This window comes from Rhinatrema bivittatum, chromosome 8 (assembly GCF_901001135.1).
Source record: "Rhinatrema bivittatum chromosome 8, aRhiBiv1.1, whole genome shotgun sequence".
In the NCBI taxonomy this organism is placed as follows: Eukaryota; Metazoa; Chordata; class Amphibia; order Gymnophiona; family Rhinatrematidae; genus Rhinatrema; species Rhinatrema bivittatum.
Window position 1 is genome coordinate 129,576,497 of NC_042622.1, and position 23,727 is coordinate 129,600,223.

Here is a 23,727-nt window from a genome sequence, read left to right on the forward strand (position 1 = left end):
TAAGGCAGGGCATTGCCCTTAAGCCTTTATACCCAGAGACTTTGGCTGCTAGCCCGGTGACTGAGAAGACTATTTACCGGTGGGCCGGTCACTTTCTCCCCTTTTCTACCTTGCACCAGAGAAGGGTCATTCCTCTGGCCAGGTCACTGCCTATTGCTTAGACCAGAGACGCTTATTCCTCTGGTGGCTATGACAGATAAAAAAACAAAACAGGAGAATCAAGAGGCATAATAAAATAAAGAGCAAGGTATTATTAAATATTCATTGTTATTTCCTGTCAGCACTTACACCTGCCGCGTTTCCCGGGCCTCCGGAGGGGCTGGACTTCTCGCACCCAGTCTAAAGCAGTTCCTTTGCGCCTTTTTTATGCCGCGTGGACATGCTTGTGGGGAGTCGGGGAGCCTGCTCTCCCGCAAGGGTCTCTGCTCATGCTGTCTTCCGGGGGCGAGGGACCCTCGCGGAGGCCAATGTCTGGGAGGAGCTCCCGTTCGCGCAGCGCATCGGAGGCGCCAGCAGCCAAACTATTCAGGCCGGGCACGCTCGGGGGAAGAAGCGGTGGCCATTTTGTCTGCATCGGGTGCCGATGCAGAGCAGCACTGGGAGGAGGAGGTTCCTCCTCTCTCCCCGCCGGCATTAAGCCCCCAGAGGCAGCGCGATTCGCTCCCTCTTACAGCCCCTCCTTCGAATTTTCCTTCGGGGGGGCCGTTAAAGAAACAACCCCCCTTTTCCTCCCAATTTATTCTCTTAATGCATAAAGCCTACTTAGAGGCTGAAGCGGACTTAAATAATTCAGGGGCTACCCCAGCCAGACTTTTGAGTCCTGTTCCGGACCCGGAGGTTTCTGGACAGAGTCTCTCTATTCCTGCTGCGGTTCCTGACATTCCCGGGCCCTCGGCACCTTCGGATCTTTCCCTTACGGACCTGGCCAATCTGGATGTGAATATTGATGTAGATACTGCTGCCCCAGTGGAGGGAGATGATCCACAGGTGCTGCATTTATTCAGTAAGGAGGAGTTGGATCCCCTGATACCGCATGTGCTCCGAGAGCTAGAAGTTCCCCTCCCCCCAATGACCCTGGACCCCTCCCTGGGGGATTCTGTTTGTCAGGGCTTCGACCTCCACCTCAAACTTTTCCCTTTCATCCGAAACTTTTTCAGATTGTTTCTAAGGAATGGGATTTGCCTGAAGCATCCTTAAGGGTCAGTAGAGCTATGGAAAAGCTCTACCCGTTACCTCAGGAATCTTTAGATCTCCTCAAGATCCCTCAGGTGGACTCGGCTGTTATGGCTATCGTCAAGCACACCACGATCCCCGTGACTGGAGGGACAGCATTCAAGGATCTTCAGGATAGGAAATTGGAGATTTTACTTAAACGTATTTTTGAGGTTTCAGCTTTGGGGGTAAGAGCAGCTGTCTGTAGCAGCCATATGCAGAGAGCTACCCTCCGCTGGGTTCAACAATTGCTCACATCACAGGAACTTTCTCCGGGTGAGGCTGAACAGGCGAACCGCATGGAGTCGGCGGTTGCCTACACGGCTGACGCATTATACGATCTTCTCAGGACTTCTGCGCGCATGATGTCCTCGGCAGTCTCAGCCAGGAGGCTATTGTGGCTCCGTCATTGGGCGGCAGATTCTACGTCTTAAGTCTCAGCTGGGTTCCTTTCCTTTCAAGGGTAAGCTGCTGTTTGGCGAACAGCTGGAGCAACTTATTAAAGACCTGGGAGACAATAAAGTTTACAAGCTCATGGAGGACAAGCCTAGGGCTTCACGTTTTTCGGGCGCCTTCCGGGGACGTTTTCGGGGACAACGCCATTTTCGTGCCGGGAAGGGGGCATCCTTTACTTCCCGGCAGACACCTACCAGGTCTCAGACATGGGTGCATTCCTTTCCTGGCAGGAGACCTCAGAGTGGTGGCGCCTCCCATACTTTCACCTCTACTAAGCCTTCCCAATGAAGGGGCACTGGCCCATTCCTCCATTCCAATGGTCGGGGGACGTGTATCCTGATTTTACGAGGAATGGGTCAAGATAACCTCAGACTAGTGGGTCCTAGATATTATAAATTACGGTTACGCTTTGGATTTTGTTCGCCCACTTCGGGATTGTTTTCTGGTATCTCCTTGCGGGCCTCGGGAGAAGCAACAGGTTATTCGCCAGACGTTATCTCGGCTGAGGGCGCTGGGGGCTATCGGACCGGTCGTTACTCCATTTACTTCGTGGTTCCCAAGAAGGAAGGATCATTTCGACCGATATTGGATTTGAAGAAGGTCAATCTACAGTTATGTATCCTGAGGTTCCGAATGGAGACATTGAGGTCAGTCGTTGCAGCCGTCCACAAGGGAGAATTTTTGGCTTCTTTGGACTTAACGGAGGCTTATCTTCACATAGGGATACAGGAGCACCATCAAAGGTTTCTGCGGTTCATGGTGCTAGGAGAACATTACCAGTTCCCTTTGGCCTGGTGACAGCCCCACACATGTTCACCAAGGTGATGGTGGTTGTGGCGGCGAGCCTTCAAAGGGAAGGGATATTGGTGCATCCCTACCTGGATGACTGGCTTATTCGAGCAAAATCGAAGGATCTTTGCAAGGCAGCGGTTCAGTCGGTCTTGAATCGCCTGCACTCTCTTGGCTGGGTTGTCAACTTTGCCAAAAGTCGCCTGATTCCGTCTCAAGTACTGGAATTTCTGGGAGGGCGCTTCGATACAGTGGTGGGAAAAGTTTTCCTACCACTAGTGCGAATGGAGAAGTTGATGACCCAGGTAAGAACCCTGTTGGATCTACCTTTGCCAACGGTGTGGGAGTATTTGCAGGTTCTTGGTTCTATGGCGTCTACCCTGGAGTTGGTACCGTGGGCTTTTGCTCATTTGCAGCCCTTGCAGAGGGCACTTCTTTCTCGTTGGGACCCCAAGTCGGAGGAGTTTCATCTGCCCTTGCCATTACTGGAACTAGCGAGGTCCAGCCTGGTATGGTGGTTGGTTCCACATCACTTACTACAGGGTGTGGACCTGGAAACTCCCCAATGGATCATAGTCACAACAGATGCCAGCTTGACAGGTTGGGGAGCGGTCTGTCAGTCCCGATGGACGCAGGGCCAATGGACCCCGCTCCAAGCAAAGTGGTCCATAAATCGGCTAGAAACCAGGGCAGTCAGGTTGGCGCTGAACCAATTTCTGCCACTTGTTCGTCACCGAGCGGTTCGGATACTCTCCAACAATGCAACCACCGTTGCTTTCATCAACCGTCAGGGGGGCACCAGGAGTCACCCAGTAGCCTCTGAAGCGGCCCAGTTGATGGCTTGGGCAGAACGCCACCTGTCTCACATCACGGCGTCACATATAGCCGGGGTGGACAACATTCAGGCGGATTTCCTCAGCAGGCAGTGGCTAGATCCCGGAGAATGGGAACTGTCTGACGAAGCAAAGTGGCTAGTCACATGCCGGTGGGGAATCCCTCAACTGGACCTGATGGCAACTCGCTTGAACACCAAAGTGGCCCGTTTTTTCAGCCACAGAAGAGAACACTGGTCAGAAGGTGTGGATGCTCTGGTCCTACTGTGGCCCCTAGACATTCTCCTATATGTGTTTCCTCCGTGGCCCTTGGTGGGCAAGATTCTTCGGCGCATAGAATATCACCGGGGGCCAGTCATTCTGGTGGCCCCGGAGTGGCCAAGGCGACCATGGTTTGCGGACCTAATCAACTTAAAGGTGGACAGGCCTCTACGTCTGGGTCATCTACCGAATCTACTGCGCCAAGGTCTGGTATCTTTCGATCAGGCGGATCGCTTTTGTCTAGCGGCTTGGCTTATGAGAGGAGACAATTAAGGAAGAAAGGATATCCTGAGACGGTTATTACTACTCTTTTGAGGGCTCGTAAGACATCTACATCTCTTATCTATGTCAGAGTGTGGAAAGTGTTTGACTCTTGGTGCAGCGGGTTGAAGGTGTCCCCGCGAAAGGCCACCGTAGTTCACATTCTCACTTTCCTTCAGGACGGTTTGAAGAAAGGTTTAGCCTATAGCTCGCTTAGAGTGCAGGTACCAGCATTAGGCTGCTTACGAGGTAAGATTGACGGGTCCTCCATTGCTTGTTATCCCGATGTGGTTCATTTTTTTACAAGGAGCTAAACATTTGCACCCGCCGATACGGGCTGTTTGCCCTTCATGGAGTTTGAATTTGGTACTCTGCGGTCTTTGTAATGCTCCATTCGAGTCTATTAAACGAGCCACATTGAAGGATTTGACTCTTAAGACTATTTTTCTGGTAGCTATTTGTTCGGCCAGGCGTATTTCCGAACTCCAGGCTTTGTCGTGTAGAGAGCCGTTCTTACACATTTTGGACTCTGGCATCTCTCTTCGTACAGTGCCTTCCTTTCTTCCGAAGGTAGTCTCGACTTTCCATATCAATCAGTCTGTGAGTTACCAGCTTTTCCAGACGTGGATAAGAATTCATCTTAGGGTCGGGAGATGCGGAAGCTGGATGTCCGGGTTCTTCTTCAATACTTGGAAGTTACTAATCCTTTTCGACTGTCTGATCATCTCTTCGTTTTATGGTGCGGTCCGAAGAAGGGTAGTAAGGCTTCAAAGGCCACTATTGCCCGTTGGCTAAAGGATGCTATTGCTTCCACGTACATATGTCACGGACGTCCAGTACAGGATGGGCTTAAAGCTCATTCTATCCGATCCCAAGTGGCGTTGTGGGCTGAGAGCCAATGCATTTCTCCTCAAGAAATCTGCAGGGCAGCAACTTGGAAATCGTTGCACACTTTTGCTAGACATTATTGCTTAGATGTCCAAGCTCCGGATGTCGATTCTTTTGGCAGCAGTGTGCTTCGAGCGGGACTCTCTGGGTCCCACCCCATTTAGGGCAGTTTGGGTACATCCCAGCAGTCTGGATTGATCGTGGTACGTATAGGGAAAGGAAAATTGGTTCTTACCTGCTAATTTTCGTTCCTGTAGTACCATGGATCAGTCCAGATGCCCGCCCAGCAAGATTTCGTTTCATCCAGTAGAGTCCGCTTGTCGGTATTTCTCTTTTCCATTCGCAGATATTGATGTTTCTATGGACAACATTCCTACAGTTTAATCATGCATGGTTGCTTTTGTTCTTGTTTAACATATATATATAATTTTTTTTTTTTTTTTTTTAATCTCAATCTGTTTTACTAAGGCAGGTTGCTTTACTTGATCTAGTCATTAGTTACAGACTTCTTTCTGCTTTGATATTGATTATACTGAAGGGGACGCAGGTGGCATACCGGTATGTATGGTTGTACCTTTTCAGTTTTCTCTGACTCATCTGCTGGAAGGGAGGCATAACCCAGCAGTCTGGACTGATCCATGGTACTACAGGAATGAAAATTAGCAGGTAAGAACCAATTTTCCTTTGCATTTGTAACAATGCACACATTTTATTTACCCCATAGTGTGTGTTCTGGAGTGTCATCCTCTTAGTGTCTAATGTTGGGTGCTTTACTTCTGTGCTATGTACTGTGTTCCTGTAGTATACATTGCTGACCCACCTTTTCCTTTTGAGCAGGTGGAGTCTTTTGAAAGGTTGATCCAAATGAAGAAGCTGACACCACTGGACCAGCTAAAGGTAGTTGGCTGTTTACTTTTGGTGCAGTCCTTCCTCAGCGCTTTGCTTTCAGGATTAGCCTTTTGTCACATTTGTGGCTTGGCTTTTTATCTCCTATTTACTGTTGGGCCGATACAGTAAAACCCGCGGGAGAGCCAGTGCTCTGAGGTGAGCGCCCGCTCTCCCAACACGTGCCCAGGCCACTCTCCTGGGTGCGCGATCAAGTAATTAAATGAGGGCCCGCAGTAAAAGGAGACGCTAGGGACACTAGCGCGTCCCTAGCACCTCCTTTTTTGACAGAAGCGGCAGCTGTCAACGGGTTGACAGCCGATGCTCAATTTTTCCAGCGTCTGTTCTCGAGCACGTTGACAGACATAGGTTCGAAAAACGGATGCCGCCATAATTGAGCGTCCGTCTTCCGGGCCGCGGGCACATTTTTTAATATTTTTTTTTAATTTTTGGGGCCTCCGACTTAATATCACTATGATATTAAGTCGGACGGTGTACAGAAAAGCAATTTTTTCTGCTTTTCTGTACACTTCTCCGGTGCTGGCCGAAATTAGCACCTGCCTTTGGCCAGGTGTTCATTTTTGAAAGTAAAATGTGCGGCTTCGCTGCACATTTTGCTTTCTGTATTGCGCGGGAATGTCTAATAGGCCCATCATCATGCATTTGCATGTTGCAGGCGCTATTAGTTTCAGGGGGGTTGGCCGCGCATTTTCAACGCACTATTACCCTATACTGTATAAAAGGTAAAGCTAGTGCCTCGAAAACGTGCATCCAAACCCGGGCTAACAGTGCGCTCCACCGGAGCGCACTTTACTGTATCGGCCCGTATGTTATTCTATCTCGGACCATTGCCAAGGTTGCACAGTGTGGGCATATGGTTGACCTCTAAGAACTCTTTGTATGTTGACCGTGATCCAGGGGTTCCAGAGACTGACGGAAGCACAGGATGCCCTGGAGAGGGCTTATCTCCAGGCTCGTGAGGAAAATCGCCACCTGCAGCAACATCCAGGCACCGCAGAGCCCCCTGAGGAATTTGATCCAGACAGGTATGCATTCCACAAATTATCTACATGGATAAAAAAAATAAAGCAGCATCCCATGAGAGAGTGCAAAATCTGTCTCCCTAACGAACAGTATTATTCCTGTGTGTTATGCAAAGGAAGACCATAACATTTTTGGACTTCTAACCACTGGTGGGAGAAGGCTTTCCTCCTTCCGTACAGCATTCTTGTCTTGATATGCTGAAGAGCCAGTGAGTGCTTGCATATGGTTAACTCATTGAGTATTCATCTAAACTCACAAAACCACTCTTCCTTCAAAGCCAGTGTTGCCATTTTTAGATGCATTTAAGCAGGAAATTGTTGTAGCTGTGGAATCTCATAATGACATGGCGTTTCATTGACAAAAAGCTGTCTTTGTGATCTCATCCATCTTAATTCAAATGAGTGGAACTAATTCAACTTGGAATTCCTCTTTCAGCCACATGTACTAAGCATAAGAAAACTCCTTTTTGAATATTATCCCTCTTCTCCTTTCCTGGGAAAAGGGATGGCACTGGGGTTGGGGTTAGGGCAGGCCCTTGAAACACCCATGTACTTTTTATCCTTCTTTACCCCCACTTACTTCACACCGGCATGTGGGGGTTAGAGATCCCCATGGCATTGGTCTACCAGTGGATATTTGAAGGGAAACTCTGCAGACGTTTTCCTTTTGAGACTTTGCTTGCTGGCTCACAGCACCACAGCCACTTTCAAAATTGGCCTCAAAGAGAGCAATTTTCAGTCAGCCCACCTAGCTTCCAAGTACCTGCAGACCTTTAATTCATTTTCAAAGGGAAACTATATGGGTAATTTCTCTTTTGAATATTGCTTACAAATACAAAGGACCTGTGGACTTTGCATCTGCTTTTTCCATGGGCAGAAACTTCATTTGTAAACAGTGTGCATAGATTTTTAAAAATTCAGTCAGTGCCCTGTTGCCTCCCCTCAATCAAGGAAAAAGGATACCTGCCATGGAAACTCATTTCTGCTTTTAGCATGGCATAGGAAAGAAAGGAAAATTGGTTCTTAACCTGCTAATTTTCGTTTCTGTAATACCACAGATCAGTTCAGACAAGTGGGTTTTGCATCCCTACCAGCAGACGGAGGCAGAGAACAAAAACTTTGAGGCACTGCTACATAAATGAGAGTGCCACCTGCAGTCCCTCAGTATTGACCTGTACCCAAGCCAATAAGTAGATAGCATTTCCCTTACCCAAGGCGAACCAGAAAACCCAGGGTTTGATTCCCCTGAACCAGAAGTCAACATAACTCCAGTACCAAAATTGTCTGTCAGCTGCTTAACTCAACAAACATAACTGTTCAATTGGTGAGAATAATCTCCTATATACAGCATATAAAATACCAGGAAAATCAGTCTTTTGGTAGCAATAACGGGTCTCTGGACTGATCTGTAGTATTACAGGAATGAAAATTAGCAGGCAAGAACAAATTTCCTTTCCTGAACATACCCAGACCAGACAAGTGGGATATTCCAATGCAACACTACACTGGGCGGGTACCCGAAAGATCCGCTCTCAATGCACTTTCACTGAAAGTTGCATCCTCTTGCGCCCGAACATCCAACCGCTAATGCTTGGTGAAAATATGCAACAAGGACCAAACTTCGGCCCTACAGATCTCTTGGGGGGAAACACCAACTGACACTTCGCCCAAGAAGCTGCCTGTGCTGTAGTCAAATGTGCCTTAAGACCCATCAGAATGGCATGGCCCTTACAAATATAGGCCGAACAAATAGCCTTTTTCAGCCAACGAGCCAAAGTAGCTTTAGAAGTTTTCTCTCCTTTCTTCGCTTCACCAAACACAAAAAGATCTGATCGCTGAAAAGAATTAGTGATCTTCAAATAACGCAACAAGGTGCGACGTACATCCAGAAGATGTAGATCGCTATCCTTCGAATCTCTAGACTATCCTGGAAACCCTGGTAATTGAACTGTCTGATTCACATGGAAGGCAGAAACAACTTTCAGCAAAAAGGAAGGAATCATACGCAAGGTCACCCTGTCATCCAAAATACGCAAAAAGGATCTCAACAAGATAGAACCTGAAGTTCCGAAATCTTCCTGGCTTAACAAATCGCAACCAGAAAAACTGTCTTCAGCGTAAGGTCCTTCAAAGAAGCTCATCCTAGAGGCTGAAAAGGGGCCTCACAGAGAACCCACAAGACTAAGTTGAGGTTCCAATCTGGACACATCTTCCGAACTGGAGGTTGCAAATGCTTAACACCCTTCAGGAAACAGACGACATCGGGATGAGGGGCCAAAGACCTATCCCGTAATTTGCCCCTGAGGCAACCCAAGGTGGAAATCTGAACATGCAGCAAACTATAGGCCAAACCCTTGGACAAGCCCTGCTGCCAAATATGAGGTACCAACACCAACAGAGGATCCAGCTGCTGCTAAGACACCAGGACTCATTCCAAACCCTGACATACGCCATAGATGTAGCAGGCCGTCTAGCCTGGAGAAGGGTGGAAATTACTGGCTCTGAATATCCTTTCATGCACAAGACCACCTCTCAAAGCCAAGCCACTAGACAAAATTGATCCCCCCCCCGGTTCAAAAATATTGTTCTTTGTTGCAGCAATCCCGGAAGATGAGCCAACCAAAGAGGCTCATCCACCGCCAGATAGACTAGGTCCACAAACCAAGGACGATGTGGCCACACCAGCACCACTGTCCCTGGATGCATCTGTATGCACCGTAACACTCGACCTATGAGGGGACAAGGAGAAAACACATACAGAAGGAGCATCTAGTCCTACCGACCTGACTTCTCTTCTGCGACTGAAGAATCTCATCGTCTTTGCATTGGCCTGCGTCGCCATGAGGTCCAACTGAGGAACACCCCATCTGGCACAAGTGTGATTTCAGGCTTCCGGGGACAGTTCCCACTCCCCGGGATCTAGCTATTGCTTGCTGAGTAAATCTGTCTACACATTATCTATTCCTACTATGTGGGAGGCCGTAATTCCCTCAAGTTTACGCTCCACCCACACAAACAATAGCTGAAGTTCCTGAGCTACAGTATGACTCTTCGTTCCCCCTTGGTGGTTGATGTACACCACCATTGTCGCATTGTCCGAAAACACTCAAATCATTTGACCCTGGACCAAAGGCAGAAATACCTCCAGGGCCCTGTGCACCGCCCTTGTCTCCAGGCAATTGATGGACCAGGTCTCCTTCGCTGCTGTCTGGGCAGAATGACCCAGGCACATTGCTCCCCAGTCCTTGAGACTGGCATCTGTGGTTACCACCACCCAGTCCATAGCCTCCAGGTCCACTTCCCTTTCCAGGTTGCTCCTCGTCAGCCACCACAAAAGACAGACTGGACTTGGATTCTGCTAGAAGAAGCAACGGCAGATAATACTGTTCCAACATCGGATTCCACCTGGACAAAAACGCCTTTTTTTTTTTCAATTTTTTATTTATGAATTTTCAATTTATACAGTCATAATTACCAAGACAGTAATAGCAGAACAAGAGAGAAATATTAAATAAGAAATATACATAATATTGTTTGAAATACAATAAAAATAATTCTTGTTCCTCCTAACTACAGGAAAAATTAAGGATATCCTCTGTGAAACTTTTTATAAGCGAAAATCTAATAGAAATCTTAACCCAACCAGAAAATGTTATGGGATTTCCATCAATCTATATTAACCGGCTGTTTTCCCCCCTAAAAAATTTCTAAGTTGTTCTGGTTCTAGGAATGAGTAATTTTTCTCCTCGCTCTTGATGATACATCTACAGGGGTATTTTAATAAAAAGAATCCTCCTTTATCCACTACCTCTTTTCTAAGTAGTAGAAAACTCGAAAGATCCATATTTTTTGTCCATAAAAGTTTTTTGATCTATTGCAAAAAAACGATTTAAGTATAACATCCTTATCAGTAATAAAGGCAAACTGTAACAACAATGTGCCTCTATTTTTTATTTCTATCTTTCCTTGCGATGTTTGCAACAGATCAGAAATATCTATGGATTCCTGATGTTCTTGAGAATTTTGTATTTGATCTAATTTTGTTGGAACTTTTTTCCTTATGCCTATATAAAAAGCCCTTACTATAACTGGATGGTTAACCTCTGGAATATTTAGAATTTGCATGATATATTCTTTAAACAGTTCCCTTGGTCCCAATTGATCTATGATGGGAAAATGTATTACCCTTAGATTTAAGGCCCTTATATTGTTCTCCAAAAACTCAAATTTCCTTTGGAATTCTTCTTCCGTTTTAATTTGATGTTGAATTTTCTCTATCTGCACACATCTTTTATCTAAATCTTTAATTTCTTTTTGTTGTTCCTCTACTTTCTCCAAATTGATCTTTAGGGAATTCTTTATTTCCTTAACTTCTTCCATAATTTTTCCTATTGAACCATCTAACTTTGCTATAAAATTCCATAGATTTTCTAAAGTAATGGTAGGAGGCTTTAATATCACTTATCTAACAGTGTCCCGTTCCCTAATTCCAATTAATTTCCCAATAGGAATACTTTCCTTTTTTGGAGATGATAAAGAGATATCAATATCGAATTCTTCCAATGATTTGGCTAGGGCTGGTGCCATTTGTACTTCAGTCTGTAGGGATTTTACATCTTTCAATTCCTCATTTCCTCCCGGTACAACCGGAGGGGACCTCCCTTCGCTACCGGGTGGGGGCGGTGTCTCCAGTGCCCCCGGACTCAATGATGTTTCTAAGACCATGGATGTAGGGATTCGCTCCACTCCCTCCTCCAATGCGGTCAGTCCATCGGGGTTTACAATTGGAGATCCTAGCCATTCTGATACACTTCGTTACCCAGAATCAACATTTGGTAAATTTGAGGAAAGCCTTAATTTGGCCTTCCTTTTAGTGTGAGGCATATTTGAAGAGCAATTTCTCCGGGCTTCTTAGATTCTCAAAATGGACCATAACAATTCAAACATTCAGAGAGATATCCTTATGGAGGAGAGCAGGTAGGTGCAAGAAACACAATTAATATCCTACATGAGGAGTAGCGGAAACAGCTGAAAAGTCCAGGCAAAGCCGGGCTAAGCCGCTCATCCACTCGCCCGGCTTTGGCGGCACATCGGCGTCGGCTGCAAGCCGCAGTCAAGCCAGTTCTTATTGGGCTTGAGTCCGGGTCTGTCCTCTCACGCTGAACGTGGAAACAGCTGTTAATCAGTCAGGTTGGTGAGCCCTCACACACCAACTTTTCCCTCTAGCAATCACTGACCTCAGCAAGGTTGGCAAGAAAAAAAACAGTTCACTTTCCAGCGAATCAAGCAATACAGTTAAATTCACCACCTCCTGCTCCTCAAGCAGTGCTGCAAGAAAGCCAGTTCTTATTAGGCTTGAGTCCGGGTCCATCCTCTCATGCTGAACATGGAAACAGCTGTTAATCAGTCAGGTTGGTGAGCCCTCTCACACCAACTTTTCCCTCCAGCAATCACTGACCTCAGCAAGGTAGGCAAGAAAAAAAACAGTTCACTTTCCAGCGAATCAAGCAATACAGTTAAATTCACCTCCTCCTGCTCCTCCACAAAAACGCCTTTTTGAAATGGGTATGTGTGAGCAAAGGCCCACGGAACCAAATCCAACGTCAAGGCTATAGACCCCAGCACCTGTAAGTAATCCCAGACTCTTGGTACTGACAGACGCAAGAGCCATGTCACCTGCGCCTGCAACTTGGACAACGTATCCGCTGTCAGAAACACTCTGCCTTTCTGGGTATCAAAGCAGACCGCCTAGATACTCCAGTGATTGAGACGGAACCAGGTGACTCTTGGCCATATTGATCACCCAACCCAGAGAGCCAAGGGTGTTCATCATTTGTTGCACGGACCAACTGCAGTCCTCTTCCATCTTTGCTCAAATAAGCCAATCGTCCAGGTTTGGATGGACCAGGATCCCATTTCATCTCAAGGCTGCCATCACTACCATCATTACCTTTGTGAAGGTTCGGGGATCCATGGCCAACCCAAAGGGAAGGGCCTGAAACTGGAAGTGCTGACCCAATAACTTGACCTGCAGAAATTCTGATGGTCCTTTCAAATGGGAATATGTAGATAAGCTTCAGTTAAATTCAAGGACACCAGGAACTCTCCTTTGTGGACCACTGCAATCATCGTACACAACATCTCCATACGTAAACGCAGTACTCGCAAGGTTACGGTTACATTTTGCAAATCTAAGATGGGATGGAAGGTGCCATCCTTTTTTAGTACTACAAAATAGATGGACAACCTCCCCTGCCCCTGCTCACTCCATGGAACTGGAGTTATGGACTCTAAGCTTAATAACCTTTGCAGCATCCCCTTTACTGCTTCCCATTTGCTTTGAGAAGAGCAGTGAACTCTAGAAAGGCTTCCCTGAGTGGGTGTGAAAATTCTAAGACATAACCATCTCTTACAACCTTCAGAACCCACTGGTCCGAGGTAATCTTGGCCCATGCCTAATAAAAACAGGACAACCTGCCCCTTACTGCTTCCAGCAAAGATTGGGCGAGCCTGGCTTCATTGAGAGGCCTTACTCCCTCCGATCCCCTGACCGACCTGCCGGAACCTCAAAAGGGTTGCTGATGTCCCGAGGTTGAGGCCTCTCTCCCTGATCGAAAACTCCTTGAATCTCAAACGGGACTGGACTGGAAAGACCTTCTTCCCCTTGGATTCCCCTAGGCAGCCTGTTCCCCCTGGATTCCCCTAGGCACTTTATCAGCTGATCCTGCTCCTCCCCAAAAAGCAGTTTCCTCTTAAAAGGAAGATTGCATAACTGAGTCTTGGATCACATGTCTGCCGACCATTTACGCAGCCACCACAGAGACCATGCTCCTGGCAGATGTAAGCACCAAAGCATACAAAGCATCCGCCATATAAGCCACCCCAGCTTTCTGGCGAACCACTTGAATGGGGGTGAGCACACTGGACGTGACCTGCTCCTGGGGCTTCTGAATCCAGCACAAGCAAGCCCGCTGCATCATGCTGGCACACACTGTGGCTTGCAGACTCAAAGCTGATACCTCAAACATGTGCTTCAAATAAATCTCCAATTTGCAGTCCTGAACATCCTACAGAGTGGTGGACCCTGCCACCGGAATCATGGTCATCTTATTCACTGCAGAGACCGCCGCATCCACCTTAGGATTCTTCAGGCGATCCAAATGCTCTTCCATCAAGGGATAAAGTTTCGCCATAGCTCTACCAACCTTCAAGCCCACTTCCGAGAAATTCCACTCCCAGCTAATCAGCTTCTGAATCTTTTTAGGTAACAGACACTAGGCGGACCCCGCAGCCCATCCAGTACCGGATTAACAACTTCATTGTCAGACTCTTCCTGCCTTATCTTCACCCCCAATTCTTCCAACACCTGAAGAATGAGGGGTCGAAGGTCCTTCTCCAAAAACATGCAGACCACCCGAGGGACATCTCCCTCCGTCCCGGGCCCCTCATTGAGCTCCGGATCAGACCCAGATGTGGGTCAGACCCAGATGTGGGTCTGACCCACATCTGGGTCCGCCCCCTGCAGAGACGCCGGATCCTGCTGCATCTCATGAATCATCCAGGTCCCTGGGGTCAACCTCTGCACCAGCACCACACAACCCCCGTCGCTTAAGCACATGCCCGCTGAAACCATCCTAGGTCTTTTGGGCGGCACTAGGTGTGTCTCCCTGGATCTCCTCTCATCAGCACCTTTCCTAGCCAGGAAAGCCTGGTGCATCAACAGGACAAATTTGGGAGGAAAACCCCTCCGGATCTTCTACCCCCTGCTGCAGGAGACTAGACTCCTAGTTTGCCCCCTCCTCCTGACCTTCAGGCCCCTGCACCGCAAGAGTGGAGGAGGAAAATCACCAGATTCCTGGACGGCTGGGGACCCCTGGCTGCAATCCCTCATGGGTGCAGAAGCAGCGGAGACCCCTCCCCCCCCCTTTGGTGACTGCCACAGCCCCCGTGGATTGGGAGATCCTCCTGGCCTTTGACCCCTTCACGGAAGAACCCTCCTCCCCCAGGCATAACCTGTGCAGAGGGAACTATATTCAATCGGGCCGACCAGAGCCTGCAGGTCCTGCAAGCCTCCATGTACGGTTTATCCACCATGAGGCCCGCAGCCCGAGCACACCGCCATGAGGAAGGCTGCACTACATAACTTCCCTGCTGAGTGGTGCTATTGCGTCGATCCAAGTAGCGCGCAGGAAACAACGGCGGTGGCCCGAGCACTGTGGGCAAGCATGGTGTACACGAGATTTTCCCGCTAGGGAAAACTAAAGAACACTCGGCAGCCCTCACTCTCACCCACCTGCCAAACCTGGCAGCTCCCGCTGTCAACTGCCCCGGCACTGCGCCTCAGGCCAATTCTCCTGTCTCTCAAGGCAATCTTCCTCCTTTGTTGTTGTGTTTTTTGTTTGTTTTTTTTTAACTAAAATAAACATAATACAAAAGAAAAAAAATGGGTACTTCCTTGAATAGAGACAGCAGCGGGTAGGAGGGAACTTTGGGATACCCAGAGTGAGCCAGTCCCCTGGCTATCAAGGTCCCCAGAGGTTGTGGGCCACAAAGCCAGGGGTATCCAACTCCCCCAGTCACCTGTCTCAACCCAAGGGGTGGCCCACAAAGGAACCTAGCACCTCGGGGAGCTGATCCAAACTTTTCAAATCTCCAACTTTGTTAGAACTGCAGGTTTGCACCTCTACCATCTGCTGGAGACAGAGAAATAATGAGAGACTGAAGGAGGCACTCTCGTTTTATGTAGCAGTGCCTCAAAGTTTTTTTGTTCTCTGCCTCCATCTGTTGGTAGGGATATAAACCCCACTTGTCTGGACTTATCTGGGTATGTTCAAGAAATTTTACTTGGATTAATCTTTATTTGATTTTGAAAATTGCAAGCAAGGTACGCTGGGCAGTTTCTTTGAAAATTTGTTCAAGTTATGCAGGTATAAAGGTACCCACTTATCGTGCCCCTTTTGTTTCTGTGGCTGGGGTAATGGAGGGGGGAGAACTCTGCATGCACTGCATGGTATATTTGAGATTTCAATTATCTGCATATAGTTTACTCCCTTGACTCAAATGCTCCTGGGAATGTCTGCTTTAAAAGGGGCTAAGTAAAACTGTCCAGTAAGCCATAGTGGTTAGATTTGCTACTCAGTGGGGTTCAGTTTTGAAACCCAAGGACCTAGCTGGCTGACTTCTTTGTTAGTTGACTAGATCCCCTTGGGAAAGTCCTTTACTACACAGGCCCCTTTGATAGTAAAATGTAATTCATTTTGAATTCATATCTTGGCCTGAAGAACACACAATCTCTCCCTCTTGCTGTTGATAACTATGGACAGTTCAGGGGTTGTAAAGCTTTTCCCTTCTGAATATAGATTTTACTCCTTGTAGGCTGCAAATTTTTCCTTTCCTGACCAGGTGTCTAAACAGGACAGAACCACAGTATAGGAAACTGTTTAGGGATGTGAATCGGGTGCCCGATCGTTCCCGCTTTCGGGATCGTCTGGCCGTGGGAAAAAATTGTTTTCCCGCGTTTCCCCGTTTGGTTTTTGTTTTGGTTTTTTTTTAGTGAAAACGTTTTTCGGGTTAGTGCGCGCTAACTCATGTGAGTGCGCACTAACAAAAATAGTAATGTTACACTGGTTCGTGGAACCAGGGTCGGTGACCTCTTACCTTGAGTAGATGAGGCACTTGGAACTGGAAACTTGCAGAGTGACGCAGGGTAGGATATCCCAGGTAAGCCAGTAGCGGTGACAGGAATCCAGAGGCAGGCCGCAAACAGAGTAGTCCAGAGACAGTCCAGGTCAGGGCAGGCAGCTAACAGCAGGAACCAAGGCAGGTATCCAGAGGCAGGTGGCAAACAGGATAATCCAGAGACAGTCCAGGTCAGGGCAGGCAGCGAACAGGGTAAACCAGAAGGCAGTCCGGGTCAAACAGGCAGCAAGCAGCAGGAAAAAACAGCAGAGAAACTCCCCAACACACTTGTGGCAGAAGCAAGGTGAAAGGGAAGAGGTTCTCAATAAATAGGCAAATCTCTCGCGCTGTCCGACCTCCGCCGGCGTCTGACGTCATAAGGGGGGTGGCCAAGCCCCGATTTATGCGGGGCCGCACTGCAAGAGACGCCAGCATCAGGGAAAACCGCCGACGCCTTCGGGACAGGTAACAAATAAGAAAAGCAACAAAAATAAACAGTTTTTTGTTAGTGCGCGCTAACACCCGTTAGCGCGCACTAACCCAAAAAACGATTTTTATGAAAAATCGGGGGTAAAATTGATCGTTTCTTTCTTTTAACCGATTTCTAATGAATTTAGAAATATCGTATGATATTTCAATTCGTTAGAAAAACGATTCACATCCCTAAAACTGTTTCCAATGAGAAATGTCTTGCCTGTTAATTTCCTTTCCTTGAATCCTGCTAGAGCAGTCCAGATGTGTGGGGTTGTGTTATTCAACAGCAGATGGAGATGGATAGCTAAATCTTTTTGATGACATCATCACTGGTATAAGGAGCGGTGCAGGCGAGGCACTTGCCACTATCCTTATGTCAAAACAATGGAGTCAACGAACAGCCCCCCCGTGAAAACAAAACCATAGAAACAGCTCAAAAACATAAAAAGTTTCCAATGGGAGAGAGCACCTCAAAAATCCCCTTCTCAGAACTCTATTATGGACTAGAAGGGAAGAAAATAACCAGAGAAACCTCTGGTTCACTTCCTAGCGAAGAGAAGCAGTCTAAAGATTCCACTAGGGTGAGGCCTGAAGACGGACAAAAGCCTGGGAACCAAGAAATCCTGCATCAGTCCAGCACATGCCACCATCTGCGGGAGACGGAGAATACTGGCAAGTGCCTCACTTGCACCATTCCTTTTAGAAGTGATGATTTGGCTGAACAGTTTTGGCTCTCTATCTGCTATAGTTAGATAGCGTAAGTCCACATCTAGTCTGGTCTGGACTAGCAGGGTAATAAAGAATGAGGAGGCCAATATTCAGCCACTATCTGGGTCAGGAAGTTAGCTGGATAACTATATCTAGTTAACTTGGCAGCAGAGTATACTATCTCAATCTTACAGTTAGCTGGATATACTCATCTGGCTAACTATAGGTCTGCAATTGGTGTACTAGACTTATCTGGCTAACTAAGCAGAAGGCCAAAAATTGGCACTTAGCCAGCTAAGGGGGTCATTTATCAAAATGCGATAAGGCATTTTCACATGTGTTAAGGGCTTATCGCATGCGAAAAGCCCCGTTAACGTATGCAATAGGCCCTTACAGCATGCAATAGCACCATATCGTATGGTGTGATGCAAATTCAGAAAATGGGAGGAGTTAGGGGCGGAGAGTGGGCTGGGTTAGCCTGTCTGTGAAGAGCTATTGCACAGCTGTAATGCTGATTTTAACTACACCTCTTTGAATTGTGTTAGGCTGTGCGATAGCTACCGTGACTGTGCGGTAAGGTTTCATCGCCTTTTGCGATGTCTCCCGTAAGCCCTATTTGAGGTGAATTGAAGGGTCCAGAGCCTTTTTAGAGAGAGACTGAGACTGACTAGCTATAATGTCATCCCCATAGGTAGGTATTGTGGGCCTACCATAGGGATACCTAGAAACTCGAGGTGGGGTTTAGGTATGAGTATAGGGGGTTAGGGGCCACTTTGACATTCTATGTGACACATACGAACAGAATAGTGGACTCTTGTGAAGACTTGATGACCTTCGGAGTGAGGAAACTCACTCCAAGATGAGATTTGGGCAATGTTCTCTCCACCTAGCTTGATGTTACCCAGGAAGAGAGTCCATCAAGCTAGGTTGCGAGAACACCTCACAAATCTCATCTTGGAGTGAGTTTCCTCACTCCGAAGGTCATCAAGTCTTCACAAGAGACCACTGTTCTGTTCGTATGTGTCACATAGAATGTCAAAGTGGCCCCTAACCCCCTATACTCATACCTAAACCCCACCTCGAGTTACTAGCTGGGCCTACCATAGGGATACAAATACCTACCTATGGGGATGACATTATGGCCAGGCCAGATAATGTTATCGCAATGTGCACTAACTTAGCTCTTCGCATAGCTAATTAGCGCAAATTGCGATAAACTGAATTTTTGCATAAACCACACCCCTTTTGCTCTCGCATGCAGTACTTACCGCATTTTGATAAATCCAGGCCTAAGCTGGATAAGTAGCTCCTCCCTGGAATATTCCTGCCCCATCCCACCCCTTCTTATCTGGCTAACTGCTTAGCTGGTTAAAGAGCTGGCTAAATGTCAGCTGGTCAGCATGACCCAGTTTTCAGATACCACTACTTAACTGGTTACATGGCACTGAATATCAGTCTCAAGATTTTCTCATGGATATGGTTTGGTGTTCTGGGACCTGATGAAATAACTTCTTTAGGACCTGATTTCTGTCAGCATGCTGGAAGGTAAGATATTGTTAGGTCTTTCCTGGCTCATTTGTCAATAACCTGGTGCCTTTCAGAACAGTAAATGATTGAAATACTCCATCTGCTGCAGGCTCACTTATCTGTGCTTTGTCTGGTCTCTTTTAGACTGGTTGAGGGAGAGATATTCCGTCTGGGAATGCAGTTGGAAGAACTGAAGGAAGGGATTGACCTCGCTATACAGAGCCAGTTTCCTGAAAGAGTTAGTCCAGAGCCAATGCCATCCCGCATGCTGGAGGTCACACTGGTCTCTGATGCCATGGCCTGGCCCCCGACACCATTACCCCCAACACCCATACCTGCACTGCGCACTCCCTATCCTGAGGTACAGTATTATGAATCTCTCCCAATTTGTTCAGTATTCTGCTTTTGTCAGGAAACCTCTCAAGCACTATTTGCAGATGTTTTCAATATGAAAAAAACTTTGATACAGGGAACTTTCTATTTAAAATTAGCAGACTGTAAAATATTCCAGCAGGGACTAAAGCAGTTATGATCTTCCTGCCAGCCAGTACTCACATACCTTTCCCTACATGAGCTGGAATACCTGTGGGCTCTCCAACAGCCAGTGTTCCTATGCTATTCCCAACAGTGACCAGTGTATTAGAAAACCTTAGAGGAGGGAAAAGCAACTGCGTTATGCCACCATGCAGTGCCTGGGCAGGCTTCCCACACTAATCCCTACACTGCCACATGCTGAGAGACTGGTTCTGACCTTTGACCCCCTTTCCTTCCCATTCATCTAGAATGCTGACCTGAAGGAGAGCTTCCTCCAAGACCAGGTGGATATGGAAGTGAGCTCTGAAAGCAGCAAAGGTGAGGATAGTGAAGGGCTGCCCAGACCCTTACGGCACAAACAGCTTCGGATGGAGAAAGAGTTTGATAATCTATTGGACCAGTAAGTAGATACTAATCCTGTCCATCTATTGTAGTCCTATCCATGCTCCCCTATATTTAAGCACGTGCTACCGTAAGATCAATAGTCAAAAGTTTTACCTGGCTAAAAATGAGTTTTATTAGGTAAATCTTAGCTGATCAAAAGTTCTTCCTTTTGCCTACCTCACATGCCGATTCAGTAAAAACGCGGGAGAGTGGACGAACGCCTGCTCTTCCGGCGTGCACCGGCCACTTGCCGGTGCGCGCAATACAGTACGCAAATGAGGTGGTGCAGTAGAATCGGGCAAAAGGAGGCGCTAGGGACACTAAGCACGTCCATAGCGCCTCCTTTTAGCCCGGAGCGGCGGCTGTCAGCGGGTTTGACAGCAGACGCTCAATTTTGCTGGCGTCTGTTCTCGAGCCCGCTGACAGCCACGGGTTTGGAAACCGGACGCCGGCAAAATTGAGCGTCTGGTTTTCGGCCCGACAGCCGCGGGCCGAATTCAAATTTATTTATTTATTCTTTTGGCTGCATATTTTACTTTCTGTATCCCGCACGCATACCTAATAGGGCCATCAACATGCATTTGCATGTTGAGGGCGCTATTAGATGCCGCGGGTTGGACATACGTTTTCCTCCCCTTACTGAATAAGGGGTAAGGGAAAACGTGCGTCCAAGAGCAGGCTAACAGTGCTTTCCGTCGGAGTGCATTGTACTGTATTGGCCTGTCAATTTGTGTGGGTAAATTTGCATTTCAGATTGGATGTTCAAGCTTCGAATTCCGGGGGATTTGGAGAAGGGGTGCTCCGAGCGGGCCTCTCTGGCTCCCCCCCCCCCTCGGTAAGTTGGCTCTGGTACATCCCAGGTATCTGGACTGATCCGGGTATGTACAGGGAAAGGAAAATTAGTTTCTTACCTGATTATTTTCGTTCCTGTAGTACCATGGATCAGTCCAGAGCCCTGCCGACGGCTGTGTACACTAAAGTAACAGAGTCCGCTCGTATAATGTTTTTTTTCTGGCTATTTTCACTATATTATCGCTTGTTCTATTGGTTCTGTTCCCAGTTGGGGGTTTAACTGAGCCTTATGATAGTTACGTGTATAATTTGGTTTTATTCCATGCTGCTTTGACATTAAGTAAGATTGAGGGACTTTGGGTGGCACCTTGGTATATATGGCAGGGTTGTTTTGAAAAACTTCTCTGTCTGCATCTGCTGGAGGGGAGGCAAAACCCAGGTGTCTGGACTGATCCGTGGTACTACAGGAACGAAAATTATCAGGTAAGAAACTAATTTTCTTTTATTTATTCCAACAAAATTCTTAAAAACGGTGATTAATCATAAACAGCAACCTCTGTTAAAACAACCCCACATCTAACCAATCCCTATATCCAATCCCAACTAGGAACCTAGTTTCGATGGCTGTTTGCCGTCTTCTTCAGGAAAACCCATCCTTAAAATTCTATATCCTAAAATAACATCAAGTAGTATCTAAATAGATGTAGCTCATTACATCTTCCTGTCTCAATGCTTTGAAACAACAGTTTTGTATGTTTGAATCCAAGTGTTCCTTTAGTTGTAAATTTTCTGCATAAATATGCTTACTATATCAACTGTAAAGAAAAACAATATACAGAAATATTAAAAAATGAGACAAGCATATTCTGATGCACCCTCCCCCCCCCCCCCCCCCCCCCCCCCCGACACATCTTGTTACTCATCAAAAGATGTATGGTACCTCTGAGACTAAATCTACAGTATTGGCTGAAACCTTCAGGGCCCACCTTGGAAAGGTGGACGGCTGTATTTACAGATGTTTATTTGTTAGAAACCAGTCTCATTAAGGGAGAGCTGGAGAAATCTGATGCTAGATGTCAGGCAATCTGGCATCCCTCTACCTATGAAGAGAAAGATACTCACTAATGTCAAGGATTATAGGAATACTTCATCGTTATGTAAGAAGTTTTACATTTGTTAAGGTGTTTCAAATCTCATTTGTCAGAAAGCCTCTGATGCTAATGATTTTTTTGCAGTGTATTCATTGTATGAAAAATAGTCCTATCAAATTTAATATGGGTGTTCCCTTTACCATGGGTAGGTTATTTCTTTCATTATCTGGTTAGATACACTTGCCGGGGTGGGTGGAAAGGGATTGGGAAGGAGATGGGTTCATTAAAGAAAAATCTTTCAGAGTTCATAATCTTTCAGAATTTGAAATGTTAGTGTTGTTATCTGAGATATGTAATAAGCTGTAATGTACTCTGTGTTGCGAATTGTATGCGATTTATTTTCACTAATTTAATACACATATTACAAACAAAACAGAGAAAAGCATATTGAAAAAATAGATTCAAAAAATGTATATTCAAAGCGTATATATAAAAGCTTACCTACCCTCAGAATATTAAAGTAAATCCTGAATTTGTGTTTGATTTACTTCGCCTCTGCATCTACCCCTTTCTTGAAGGCTTATTTCAAGACTGCTTTACCAAAGTACTAGAAGAATCACAGGAAAAATACTCAAGGAAATGCAACTCCATTAATTACAATTGCAACATCATTAATACATATAAATGCTTACTGCCAATACAGCATTTATTACAACACGATACATCCGTTTTACATGAAGGAGACCATTGCATCATAGAATTCTGACAAAACATGAAACCGAGATATAAGTGTTCCTTGCCGTGGCAAGCTCACTAATCCAACGTGGTTTTTCATGATCACTGCAGCAACAATTATTTCGTTTTAACTAACCTGCCAGATGTATTCTAGAAGAAAAGAAACCAACATTTGTATTCCTATTTGTTCTTATAAAGATCAAAAATTACCTTTAAACATATCAGCATGTTACTTACTTAAATATTCAGCCTCCTGGGGTTTAGCGTGCCCGAAGCGCACATTTTTACTCTCAAAAATTAACGCCTGCCTCAGAGCCCATAAAGGTCCTCCAACTTAATATGGTGGTGATATTAAGTCGGAGGAACTGAAAAAAGGAGTAAGGGGGGGAAAAAAAATGGCACCCTATGCCGAGGAGGCGCTAGAGACCCACAATTTCCTTGAGTGCCTTGTTTTTACTGTGGCAGCTCATTTAAATATTAAATTGGGCACCCGGGAGAGGTAGAGTTGGCACTCAAACATGAGCGTCTTTTTTAGGCTCACAGATATTGCATCGGCCTAAATGTGGGTAAAGTGCATTTATATATGTAAAAAAACCCCAGTTTTAAGCATGCAAATGCTTTTGAAAATCAGTTCTTATGTGCACAAGTTCAAACCGCTCCCCAACGTCGGTCCCAGGAATGCCTCCACTCGGGCCGTGTAAACCTTTGAACAGGCCATATGCATACATTTACTTGCATATCCGGTGGACAGTTTAAAAAAAAAAAAAGGCCATTTCTGCGAGTAAAATAGTTTTACCTGTGGAAATGTTTTTGAAAACTGCCCTCCCTGAGTCATATCTGAGTAATTCTGGGTTTCCAGCTGCCAAAATATTTGCACTAAACCTTTGTCGCACACCAGGTACAACAACTTCAAGACGCTGCCAGATGCAGTAGATCTGGGGAAGGGCCAAGAAGACCGAGGTAACCAACAGAAAGCATGTCACTTTGCAGGGGATCCTTGGATGAGCCGGAGGTCTTCCAGGCAGCCATCTTTAAGAGAGGAGAGAAGCCGAAGAGCCCCCCAGCCGTGAGTATCCGCTCCAGACTTTGAAAAGTGAAAATAGTACAGTATACTGCAGAGAGTATGACACCAAGAGAAAGAACTTACTACCAAAGCCCTCCATTGCCTTAACCCAA

General features: G+C 46.5%; 1 protein-coding gene across 3 annotated transcripts in view; it reads left to right on the top strand.

The window, feature by feature from the left end:
• Nucleotides 1–23,727, top strand: part of AKNA (AT-hook transcription factor) — a 123,023-nt gene that overhangs the window by 56,141 nt on the left and 43,155 nt on the right. For all 3 annotated transcript variants that reach the window (XR_003858109.1, XM_029611374.1, XM_029611373.1), the window contains exons 7-11: nucleotides 5,538–5,597; nucleotides 6,504–6,631; nucleotides 19,160–19,376; nucleotides 19,798–19,949; nucleotides 23,450–23,617. Coding sequence is in view for 2 of the 3 variants with exons in the window: in XM_029611374.1 (XP_029467234.1) it covers nucleotides 5,538–5,597; nucleotides 6,504–6,631; nucleotides 19,160–19,376; nucleotides 19,798–19,949; nucleotides 23,450–23,617 (725 nt within the window). In the remaining variant the exon portion in view is untranslated. The remainder of the gene's footprint in view (nucleotides 1–5,537; nucleotides 5,598–6,503; nucleotides 6,632–19,159; nucleotides 19,377–19,797; nucleotides 19,950–23,449; nucleotides 23,618–23,727) is intronic.